The sequence below is a fragment of the Alligator mississippiensis genome, chromosome 1 (genome assembly GCF_030867095.1).
Source record: "Alligator mississippiensis isolate rAllMis1 chromosome 1, rAllMis1, whole genome shotgun sequence".
Taxonomy (NCBI): Eukaryota; Metazoa; Chordata; order Crocodylia; family Alligatoridae; genus Alligator; species Alligator mississippiensis.
In genome coordinates this window covers 96,599,233-96,612,051 of record NC_081824.1, presented here as the reverse complement: position 1 = coordinate 96,612,051, position 12,819 = coordinate 96,599,233, and the positions used below count along the sequence as shown (strand labels likewise).

Sequence of the window (12,819 nt, the reverse complement as noted above, 5' to 3'; positions counted from 1 at the left end):
ATTAGCATTGAGTCTCCAGTTAAAAGCGTCCATTGGCTTTGCAAAGTGTTGATGCTCTCAGATGTGAGCTGAGGAGCAGTCTTCAGTTCTTCTAGATGTCCTCCTTAGCATTTGGTAGTACTTTTTATTGGGAGCCACCCTAAACTCTTTTTGGAAGATAGAAATTTAATAAACCAATCAATAATTCAATACTTCCAGCTAGGAAGGGGGCGGGCAATTATTTCAGGTGGAGGGCTGCTTACCGAGGTTTGGCAAGCCATTGAGGGCTGCAAGGGTAGCTCCACCCCTTGACAGGTGTCCTGCCCCCTGGTCACCATCCCTGCCTACTGCTGCTTTCACAGCTTCCTTGCCTGCAACTGCCACAGCTCCTCTCCACACCCCCACCAGTGGCTCTGGCTCTACATGGCTCCCGGCCAGTGCCAGGACTGCAGCAGCTGGCTCAGCTCAACCCTGAGAACTGGGGCAATCCCTACAGTCCTCCCCTGCCTCCCCCTTCTTATCTGAATTTCCCTCCAGCAAAGGGAGGGAGGAACAGCCCCAGGGGCACAGGGCTTCTGGCTGGTCATTGGGGGGGGGGGGGGGTGAGGCAGCCGCTTGATCGTGCCTGCAGCTTTCCCAGGGTCCTACTGCTCCTGGCTTCTGTCAACTTTTATCTGCCCCTGGCTGCCTGTCAATATCAATTTTCTAAATGTTTTAAAGAGTCCCATGGGCCGGATAAAATGTCCTGGTGGGCTGCATTTGGCCCACGGGCTGCATTCTACCCACCCCTGAGCTAGAAGGATACCCTTCAAATGCTTCTATTTTTTGTGGTGACAGATCTTCATCCTACTTAGTCTTTTACTCCTTTGCCTCATCAGACCTGCTGTGGTCCTGACTCTAGGTACCCAAGGATGTTTTCCAAATATCTGATTCTTCATAAGGTGGCCAGGTGTTCCAAAGAAAACATCTTCTCCACCATCAAGTCTACTAGACTGCACATCCTGCAGACCAACACCCCACTCTCCTCAAGCATAGTTCATCTAGTGCAGGTCAACAGACCAGTGGCAACTGTGACCTACATAGCCTTTTTGTACTTTGTAGTGCACCATTTCAAAACATAATTTAATGATCAAGTAAGAGGCAGATGGGGAAGGGGAATGAATGCTTACCTCCCTGTATAGGGGCCAGGCAGGGATAAGCAACCTTGTCTCCTCACAACCCACAGCACTCATAGCACCCCAGGGTACTGTAGCACCCTAACTGAGAATACTGCAATAGGCTGACAGTTCTTTTCAGGGCAAAAACATGCCCAAGGTTCTCAGAGTCTCTTAAAAAAATCCCAGGAAGGATGTATTTGCAACACATTGGCAGAAAAGGTGAACCATGTGATGTTCATTAGCATAGATGTTCTACTATGACTATTTCCCATGCTTCTTGGTTGCTACATGGGGCTAGGAGGGAACTTCCATCCCCCCATAGACTACTTGCTGCTAGACAGGTCAGGGGTTTGGGTGTTAGCTGTAGCCAAAGCTGGGGATTAGGAATGGGGTGTGCCAGTGTTCCTGCTGGGGACTTAAATTCCAGAGGTTCCTGACTAGAGGGTCTTGCCCCTCTGCTCAAGATCAGACTAACTGCCATAGTTGCAGCTAGGAAAGAGTTTTACCTCAGGGTTAGATTATTATTGACTGTGGGGGGATTTTCCTTCCTTTGGAACCTAGCCCTCTACCTAGTTCTTTTGAGTATATTCTTAGCATTTTATAGAAGCAGGACATAGAAAGCCATGATTCCTCTGTTTTACCTGTGGCAGGTTAGGGTGTTAGGTCTATGTTGTGTCAGGGTTGACCACGTAGTTTTGCTAAGAGGTTAGACAATGGATTTGTACAGCATGTTTTGGATAGGGATGAACCTGCCTCAGACAGTGTGTTGGGCTAGGTGACCCCTCAAGGTCCCTTCCAGCTCCTCTTCTCTATGATTACATGGCTATATTTTATTTTTGTTTGAAATCTTAGAAATTAATATATATTCTATGTTTTACTAATATTTAGTTTATCATTCATCAAGTCTTAGCCCTTCTTACAACTGCAAGAATTCTCAAAAAAATTCTGTCTGATTTTAGATATATAGTTGCACATTTATTCCCCTTCAAGATACCTGAAGGGGAATAAATGTGCAACTATATTTCATACATAAATGGAGAATACTTGCACAATATACTATTCATAATGATAATTTAATGATCTCTGCTCTGCAGATCAGTTATGACCTGTATGTTAGACACGGTAACTAATGGCAGCGAGATAAGAGAAAACAAAACAGCAAGAACGATTAATTTTTATGATCCCCAGTCAAAGAAAAATAGCTGAGAAGAATCATTAGAAAGCAGTAAGTTACCAGAATGATTATAATATGATGAATACAAGCAAGAACCATTTTACACCCAGTTTGAAAGAGTTAATAAAAATGTACACAACATGCACACAGTAAAATCTTTCTCCAAAATCTGAAGAAAAATAAGGCAGAAGGCTCAGACAGATTAATAGCCAAAATTACACGGCTCTAAGAAGGCAACTTAACTCCTGCATTATTAGTACATGTATTTAATGAGCTCATGCAAGGAGATATTCCCTCCTGTTAGGAATAAACGTTATCCTTGATTCTTTCCAAATAAGGAAAAGATAGGGTTAAGTATTCATCATATAGATTTCATTAATAAATGTTGATGCCAAAAATGTTTAGCAGATAAACTAGGGGGTATATTAATTATACATGTGCCCAGATCAATCAGATTTATTACAACCAGACAAACTGTAGCTATTAGGAGAGCCCTTGACTTGATATATAGCATGCAGAAAAAACACAACTCGGGATGTTTTACTTTCTTTAGATGCAGAAAAAGCCTTGGAATGAGTAGAATGGGACCATATGCTGTACTAGAAAAAAAAAAAAAATGGTTTTGGATAGAAGTTCTAAACTTATCTCTGCTTTACATAAGGACTTGGGAGTCCTTATATGGATAGTATAGGTGATAATTTATAAGTATTGCATATAATTTCCTTTTTAAAAGATAATAGCTTTAACCTCATGCAATTCCTGTGTATTCCACCTATACTGAAACTGTTTCTATAGTTCCCTGAATAAAAGACTTTTAAACTCTTTTCTCCCTTTTAAATCTTTCCTACCAAACAGGAAAGGCGTATATTAAAAAAAGATCAAATAAAATGTATTAAGTCAAAGCCATGTTTAAACACACGCATCAAGTTTCACTTTTTGGAACAAATATACACTGAATTTCTCTACATCTGAATTATGTCTAGACTGTTTCCATCTATTTAATGACTATTATGATTTCACTTAAAGAATGAGTAAAAACATACTGATACATACACCTTAGTAAGCAAATTTGTTCTCAGCAAAAATTTTGCTTTTCTCTGAGGCATTTAAGAATCACCTCAGACAAATAAGCTGAAGTGGTGTTTAAATCATGGCTTTCCAAAAAAGTAATTTCCTTTCTCCTGTACCTTCCAACTTTGAGTTAAAATTGTTATGAAGGGACCATTTAGGGAAGAAGTTTATCTTTTGTCAGAGGAAGGTAACAAATCATTCCTAGACCAAAAGAGACTTAATTAAGAAGCAATGTAGATATGTATAGATAATCATTAACATGATACTGGGGGCAGAGAGGAAGATTTTCAAAGACAGGAACCTAATTTTCATTAATTTTCAGAATTAGGCCTTCATAATGTTTACTGAATGAAATGGTAAGCTAAACATTTGGACTCAGAGGGACACTGACCTTTTTTTTTCTTCTTTTTTTTTTTTGAAATACTCAGGAAAATTTGGACTTCTGCTTTAAAGTGAGTTTCAATATTTATTTTTTCCAAGTAGTAAACATTCCCAAGGCAAAAATACATTGGTCTCGGTAATGGAGTATAGCCACCAAGCGCTCTCCCTCCCTGCAATGTAGCTGGCTCTTTCAGAACCTAGCTCTTGAATGTCTACCAACTTATCCTGGTAATCACTCAGTAAGGGACAAAATAAATCAAGTGAAAGGCACTTACCTGCATGCCTCAACCTATTTCCTTGGTGGAGTACAAGTGTATGAGTGAGGAGATGACTTAGCTCCCATCTGTCCTGTTCTCCAATGTATGCAGATCACATGCCAAATGCTCTTATATTTCTTAGTACTCATTTTATACTAACAGAAAATGTTTAATTCATATAGTTATAAAAATAAATATTTCAGTGATATTATTGAAGTTATTTCAGTAACATGATTAATTTTTAGAACTACCTTAACTGATCCTGTGTACTTAACCTGTTCACTTAATGAGGAACAACAATTAATACTACACCTTTAAAAGTTTTTTGTTATTGTGTACAGGTGAAAGTATTAATACACGCTCAGAATGTTTGGTCAACTGTTATTCAAGTATTTTCAAGGAAAAAAAAAAATGAGGAAGATGATGTGTATCAGGGCTGTTTCTGAGGGGATTGAGATCTAATTAGTCAAAGACAAAATGAGCGAGGAAGAAAGTGAGGTTTCTACTCTGCACATGGAAGATGGATAGAGCAGAAGCAGTTAATCCTGTAACAAAATGTACAGAAGAGTACTGCTTCTGTACTGTATGTTAAAGTTGCTGAAATGCTTTGAATATGAAAAAACTTGTTTAAATGTCAACCGTCTTTCCTGGAATAATACAGATAGTTGTTCATATGTTTTGCCATGATCATCAGGCAGTTTGGAAGATGACCTTTGGCCAATCCAAGCAGTTTCTTAGACCTGTATACAGTACACAAAAAATGTTAGGTGAACGTTTCATAGCCAATTGAGAAAACAGATTCAATTTGTTGGGTCCCAGAGATGTAGTTTCTGGAGAGAGAATGAATTAACACAGTAGAATTAAGGCTCCTTGCAGTACCTTCAAACCAAATTTTGATTTTCAAACTGTTTTGACTTTAATGAAAGTGTTCCAACAGCCTTGTTTCCTTAACAGTGTAACCCTTCTGCCGGGCACCAGTTGGCAGCCACAAAGCCCAGGTTCAATTTTGGGGTACAAAATATATTTTACCTTGGCTCAAGCCCCTACCTAGACCACCTGGGATATGCTAAATTAATTACTCGGGTGTCCTGCATAAACAACACCCCCTCCTTGCAAACAGTAAACACAAACTTCCAAATTTATTACAAAGAATGAAATGAAACAAAACAAAAGAAAACATTAACACATAATTTTAAGGCACTATTACTACAAAACAAATTCTATAGCTGGCACCTTCTTGGGGGAGGCTTCACCCATACCCTGGCAGTCTGGGACTTTGGGCTCCCCGGCAGGTAGTTTCAGGGACTTGCACCCCTATACCTGCCTGTCAGCAATGGGCTGGAGGGGGGCTCACAACAGAGTCCCGAGCTGCTCCTTGGGTTCACTGCACCTCAGGGAGCTGCTTGAGAGCATGGATCCTTCTGCGTTGCAAGGGATTCTGTTGCTCCTGCAGAAGTGGTACAATGCTGACCTCCACTTCCACATGGTGTCTTTGAGGAGTTAACCGCAGCTTTCATCAGCATACCACATCCCCCAAAATTCTTAGTCCCAATCCCAGCTCTGTTGGACAGAAAACTGCAAAAGAACTTGAAGCAAAGGTAAGGCCTATCTTGGCTTGCGGCTGAACTACAACTAACACCCAACCACACCGCTTGGCTGGGGCAGCTACAAAAGGAGGCCTAAGCTTATTATGCTGGGCCTGAACTGGGCAGCAAAGCCAACCAGGCCTATACCACCTACACAACTAGTACCAGGTCTCACCCTGGCTCAAACTGTGCCAGGCTTTACCCTGGCCCAAATCTGCCAGCCTAACATATGGCTGAGGTTCAGCCGTACAGCTAGGCTGAAATGCAATAACTGTGAAACATGCCTGAGCCCTTTTTTGCTATGGCTGTAGTCTGGACATCCAGTCTCAGCTATACCACTGTGCTGAGATTCTACCATTCCCAAGCACAGGAGCCAGTAACTGCCAGGACCTGTTCCTGGTCAGTCTGCTCCAGGGATTAAAAAATTAAAAAAAAATACAAACACAGAAGAAGATAAGAGGGGGAGGAAATAGGAGTCAAACTCCAAGACAGACAATCTCTCTCTCACTATACCTATGGCTTTCCCTTCAAATAGCTTTTGCATGCCTTTACAGTGAAGAGTGGGGGAGACTTCCCCCACCCCACCCCCCATGGGGAACAGTTCTTCTGGCTCCCAATACAGCTGTGCAGCAGTCAGCAGCCCCAGAAGAAAAAAAGCAAGAAACCTTAGTTGAGTTGTTCTTCTATATCTGGTGTGAAATCACCAAAGCCCCGACCAGTCAGGGACTGCCACACTCCAGCCTCTCTCACTCAATTTGCCTGGAGGATCTTCCACTTCCTCTGGCCAATGAAGCCAGAGGGTTTTTATATATTTTGCCCAGATACAGGCCCCAGCTTGCCATGTGCTAAGCACATGGTCAGAACAACAAGGGCCATCTTGCCCATACACACTGGGTTGTGCATTGTGTTTTGTTTTTTTATGGCTGTGGGTGCTACAGTAGTAGCTACTTTATTTCAGTTGAAATATGTAGAACAAGGAACATTTGTGCCTCTTGGTTTCATTATTTTAAAGAAAATATTCTGCAACACAAATGGAGACACAAACTAATGAAAGAAACTGAAGAAAGTAGAAAAAAAAAAAAATCACCTTGCATCCAAGCAGTGGAGCAGATAAAAACCACAAACTGCATAGTGGTGGGGTCTCCAGTCTGGGGGACCAAACCTCTTAAAACTGAAAGTATGAATCTCTTGTGGACAAGGTAAAAAGACCCAGTTCTGTGAGCATCAGTAGCAGGCTCATAAGCATGCATCATTCAGCCACCACCAGACAAGGACAGAGCATTCAACTGGATATGTGTAGGTTACACAAAAGTGAATAAGTGGTCTTATCAGTGAACGTCAGAAGCAAAATCTGCCATCATAAATTGACTTGACTGTCCAATGAAAGGAAGAGTAGATTTCTTACCTTACAAAAGAGCTTGCAAGGAGCCCAATCAGCCCCACTGCAGCTCCAGTAACAGCTACTTTTCGGCAGCCAAATATGTCTGTGAATACACTGACAATGGGAGAGCAGAAGAAGATCATTCCCATGGACAGCGAACTCACCCATGCTGTAGAAAAAACAGAAGATTGATGTTAAGAATATACTGCTTGATTTTCAATTTTCAGCTACATGAAGTAATAGCAAACAGTAGTAACTTCATTTTGCTTTAATAGAAGCAACACAGACACGTATCGTAAAAGTAAAACAAGCTGTCAACTACTTCAAACACGTATTCTAACTGCTGTCACAACCCAATTAAGTAAGTGCCCATGCCACAAGCAAGAGATACTATTTAAAACAGTTTTATTTTGCACTAGATTAACTAAGGGTTAACAAAATGATAGTAACAGCCTTCTTTGCTATTCATGCCAACAAGAGATTTATTGCTGCGCCACTAACAGAAATGAAACCTTAACCTTCTTTGCTTTACATAAATCATTATAACTGGTCAGAGTAATACAGGGAGTAGCCCTAAAATAAAACCCTGGCGAAAACCGATATATAACTGGCGATTCTAATTAAATTTATGACATGGCGAAAACCAATTGGCTATTACACAAATAAAACCTGTTTTTTTACTTCCGTGAAGTCAGAGACCTCCGTACACACCTTGGAGACCTCTGATCACACGTATCAGAGTAATTAGACAATTTGATCACTTGTTTAAGTTCCCCGTCTCGACCCAATCTCAGACGTAAATCAACAACTGCCGGCCCGACCATTTCTGCCCGAACAGCGAACACTTATGCAGACCGACCTGACGAACTCTAAGCTGTAACTAACCAACTACCTCTGACCTCCGTTATTCACCACCTTGACGGCATGAGTAAACAATCTTGTTTTGCAACCGATAAGCGTCCGCCTAATTAATTCCACTCCAAGCGTCACAAGTACCCACCTGACGGGCCTCTAAAGTCTCGCGAACCCCCTCGCTGCAGTGCACGGCAGTGACAACTGCAACAGGGTAAGCAAAACTGGAAGTTACCACTACTAGTAATACAGTCAAACAAGGATTGTCAACTGAGGGTACACATACCCCCGGGAGTGTTTGGGAAGGCCCTAGGGGGTACACATGGGTTGGGGGAGGGGGTGGAGTGCCGCCACCTCCCAGGACCAGGGCCAGGGCAGGGCGAGGGCAGAGGCACCCCTCTTCACCGCTGCTGCCATCCACCACCCTGTGCTGCCGCCCTCCGCATCAAACCGCATGCCATTTCCCCCCCCCCCCCCCCACACACACACACACACCCCGGGAGTACACTTACTAAAAAAAGGTTGAAAACCCCTGTTAGATGATATTTTGTAACAAAAACAAATACATAAGTGTACAAGCCTTATTTTATTTCTCTTGGAGCTGCTCTAATTAAAGTGCCCCTTTCCCCACCCTCCCCAGAGCATGTGTATAAATGCCCTAGAAGTCTGTAGTGAAAACATTCAGATCAAATTACACACCATTAACTATAAGCTGATTTTGACATTCTGATATTTCAGGTATACTCGGGGTCTCTTTATGCGAGGGTTGCATTTAAAAAAAAAGTGGCATAAAGTGAATTTGCATAAATCAAATGCATTATTACATGTAATTAATGGGGATACATACCAGCCTCCTTTTTCCCTTCATGGCTGGCTCAAGAGGGGGGTTAAGAGATGCACTAGAAGGTTGCTTAGACAACATTTCACTAAATTCAATAGTAAAGGCAAATAGATGCACCACAATACAAGTGAAAGTAGCATAGCACCACACGGAACAATGGACGATGCGAGACTGAAGCAAGTGCGTGATGGCATTGCATACCCACCTCACTCACCCTTCCACAATGCTTCACTTTACATCACCGCACAGCCATGTTGCATGCTTCTTCACATAAGATTGAATTTCTCACACAAAGCGAGTTTCTGATATAGATAAGGTCATTGCATATAAGCAAATTTGCACAAAATGAATTCACAGAGAAACCTGAGTGTACTAATGAAAGTAACATGCATTTCTTATCACTTGACTCCTTTCTGTTACAGCACTGATTGGCAAAACCTAAAATAGAAATTTGTTCCGCTGCAGTTCTGCACAGTAGACAAAAAACAAGAGTGAAGGGCACTTCAGAGAAAATCTTCATGCTTGTCTAAAACAGAAAGTCTTTTTAGCCATGTTTTATTTTTCAAGCAAGACTAAGTCAGGGGTGCTCAAACTCTGGCATGGCTGGACTGGGGCCATGCTTGCCCCAGTCAAGGGACTGGGTCCACTAGTCAGATCTGGCCACAGAGGGACTGGGAGCATCCCCTCCAGCCCACTGGATGAAAAACAACTGCTCTAAGTGATTTTAAAAGTCTGTTACAACAAAGAAAAATGCCTAGCAGTCAGAATTGGGAGTCAGAGAAGAAGAATTTTATTCTCAGCTCTGCCAACAAAATTGCTGAGAGAGTAAGTTTCCCTCCTGTGCAGTTGTAAAGGGAACAAGACTTACCCACTTGAAACCAATGTTGAAATTTTTAATTCATTAACATATGCAAAGCACTTGATTCCCATAGAAATATCAATTAGGAAAGATTTTTTCAGGGGTGCTTTTTAAATAAAACTTTGTCAATTAAAAACATGTAGAAACTGACAAGAAACTATACTCCTTGAATCAGAAATTATTGATATTGTCCTTTATTTTAAAGAAGTCACCTTTGAAATACAGTTAAGACATTTTAAAACAGAATGCCAAACTTGCATAACATATTAATTTCCTTAATATGGAAAGTTCAAGGCAGACAAACGTTTATGCAACATCCAGATCAGAAACTGAATTTTTTTATTATTTTTTTTAAACTAAATCACACTAAATTCATTTTTTCTTAGCTGAAAATGTATAGACTTACATTAAACCTAACCCAAACATCAACCCTTATTGATACTTCTGCCTTCCCTTTAGAGCAGGGGTGGGCAAATTACGGCCTGCATCCGGCCCACAAGGCCATTCTATCTGGCCCGCGGGGCCCCTAAAAGAAAAAAAAAAAAAAATGTAGAAAATTAATATTTCTCTGCCCTTGTATCCTGTCACTTTTGACAAGAACCAAGGGCAGTAGGACCCAGGGGAAGCCCAGCGGGCTCCAACAACAGTGGGGCCGCCCGGGCCGGGCCGTCCCCCCAGCCAGAAGACCCAGCAGGGGCTTCTGGCCTGGGAGCACGTGGCTGCCCCATGCCAGAACTGCAGTTAAGTGGGGGGGGGGGGAGAAGGGCAGGGGGGACCCCAGGCAAGGAAGAAACACAGGGGAAAGCGGCCCCTTCCCTGCCCCGTGGCTGGTGCCCCCTGCTACAGCTGCTCGCAGCCCACGTGGGGCTGCCTGTGCCTGCTCCAGACAGCCCTGTGCGGGCTGCTAGCGGCTGCAGCAGGGAGCACCAGCCATGGGGTGGGAGAGGGGCCACTTTTCCCCCCCGCACTCAGCTTTTCCCTGGGCTCCTTTCCTGAGTACAGAAAAGTGGCCCCTTGCCTGCCCCATGGCCTGCGCTCCCTGCTGCAGGCACTCGCAGCCCACGCGGGGCTGTCTGGAGCAGGCACAGGCAATCCCAGGTGGGCTGTGAGCGGCTGCAGTGTGGGGCACCTGGCTTGGGGTGGGCAAGGGACTGCTTTCCCTGCTCCGCCCCAGCCCCCCTGTGCTTAGCACCACCTTGTAACCTGGCCCTGCTGCCAGGCTGGCAGCAGAGCCAGGTTACAAGCTGGGGCTGAGTGCAGGGAAGAACGGCTTCTTGCTCACAGTGGAGCTGGTGCCCCGCGCTGCAGCCACTTGCAGCCTCCTGGGGCTGCCTGTGCCTGCTCAGGACAGCAGCATGTGGGCTGCGAGTGCCTGCAGCAGGGAGCGCCAGCCATGGGGTGGGTGAGGGGCCACTTTTCCCTGCACTCAGCACCAGCTTCTTCCCTGCTGATAAGCAGGGGGTCAGGGCTGTGCACTGAGCTCCACCTGTACTGTGGAGCTGGGGGGCAATGGGTGTGAGTGGGCAGGGAGCCAGTGGGAGCATGGGGCCTGCACCAGTGTCCCGGGGCCAGCACCAGCATGCCCCAGAGCAGAGTAGCAGGAGCGTGCAGTCCCAGCTGGCAGGGGCTCTATGGAGCTGGGCCAGCTCCCCCCCTCTCTCTGCAGGTGCAGCCCAGCCCAGCCCAGCCCAGCTCCATGGATCCCTGCCAGCCTGTGCCCTGCTTTGGGCCCCCACCAGTGCTGGCCCTGGGACATTGGTCCCAAGATGGTGACCGGGGGCAGGGCACCTGTCAAGGAGCAGGGCTACCCATGCAGCCCTCGGCAGCTTGCCCAAACTGGGTAAGCGGCCCTCCGCCCAAAATAATTGCCTGCCCCCGCTTTAGAGAGAGTAAAAAAATCTTCCATTTAGTTTCAAATACACATCTCAGTAATCCCAAATAAAAACTTGCAGCTTCATGAAAAATGTAACTAGCAAAACTAATGGGGAGTTTATGTAGTGGTTTTTCATGCAATTAAAAATAATACTTCTTCAGGCTGCTGGCTCTTTTCCTGGCCACATCCTGGCTCCATTCCAAAGCTGCTAATACAGGTATTTATATAGGAACTAATTTCTACATATGACTATATATAAAATGTTTTTACTGCCATAGGAGAAATGCAGCAATCCCAAGGTCACTTTCAGCTTTGGCAAAGCAGGAAAGAGGAAGACTTAGTTTCATTTGTTAGAAACGAGTCTGCAGCTGGACAAGGAATAGGCTTTGCCCCACAAGTACACAAAGTAATAGCAGATTAGCTGTTGCCCTACTAAGCTTGAGGCTAATTTCTACAAAATCTTATTTTGTGACTTTCCCACACAAAGAATTTTTGCACTCATTTAAATTGTATAAAACACAGCAAATGCTACAGGTGAGGCTGCCTAAACACTTTCATCCTAAAGAGGCCTTTGCCAGTTGCTTACAACTGTCAAAACTTTCACCTTTTATGATGAAGTTGTCCAAATCTGTGTTCTTCCTGGGGAGTAATTTCAATTAGGGCATAAACAGTTTTGCAATTTGATTGTGTGGAGAGCTTAAAAAAAAAAGTCACTATTAAAAAGCGCCTTAAACAGTTCTGGTACCTCAGAAGTTGGGGTAGTTTGAAATTTTGAACGTTACACAATTTCTGTGGTCCAATGAAAAAAATTATCTGAAAAAGTTATGAATGGCTTTTAAAATGTGCTTTATTATTCATGCAAATAATAAGTTTTTCCCCACAACTTACTACTGCAACAAAATCAGAATTATATTTTTTATACACTGGAAAATAGCAATGAAACTAGAGCCTACTGCCTCCTCCAGTGCAATCATAGGCACACTCCCTTTTCAGCATAAACAGTTTATGCTAAACAGCCTTTTAAAATAGTAGAATGCCAAATTATAGATATGAAGTTAAAGCCATATATTCTAACAATCTTAAAGCTGCAAGCAAAGTGAGGCACTGGAAAAAAAGAAGATAAATTAGCTTATAAAAAGGGAGCATGACATGGTTACTTTATAGCAATAGCAAAGGACTGAAAGCAAAAACCTTAACTGGGTTAAGTAAAGGTACAGTTAAAAGTACCTTAACAATAAAATTACTGTGTAGTCACTAGGCCTCACTACTTCAAGATTTTGAAACAAGATTTATTTCAGATTTTGCAGTAAGATTTATAGAGTTTAAAAAGAATTAGACATTTATGTAATTAAGTGATTTTATACTACATAGAGCAAAAATAGATAAGGAATATCAACTTTCAGATTGA

General features: G+C 43.1%; 1 protein-coding gene across 1 annotated transcript in view; it reads right to left on the bottom strand.

Moving 5' to 3' along the window:
• Positions 1 to 12,819, bottom strand: part of SLC16A10 (solute carrier family 16 member 10) — a 127,538-nt gene that overhangs the window by 59,041 nt on the left and 55,678 nt on the right. Inside the window, 1 exon segment of the mRNA XM_059732978.1 lies at positions 7,011 to 7,155. Coding sequence (XP_059588961.1) covers positions 7,011 to 7,155 — 145 coding nt within the window.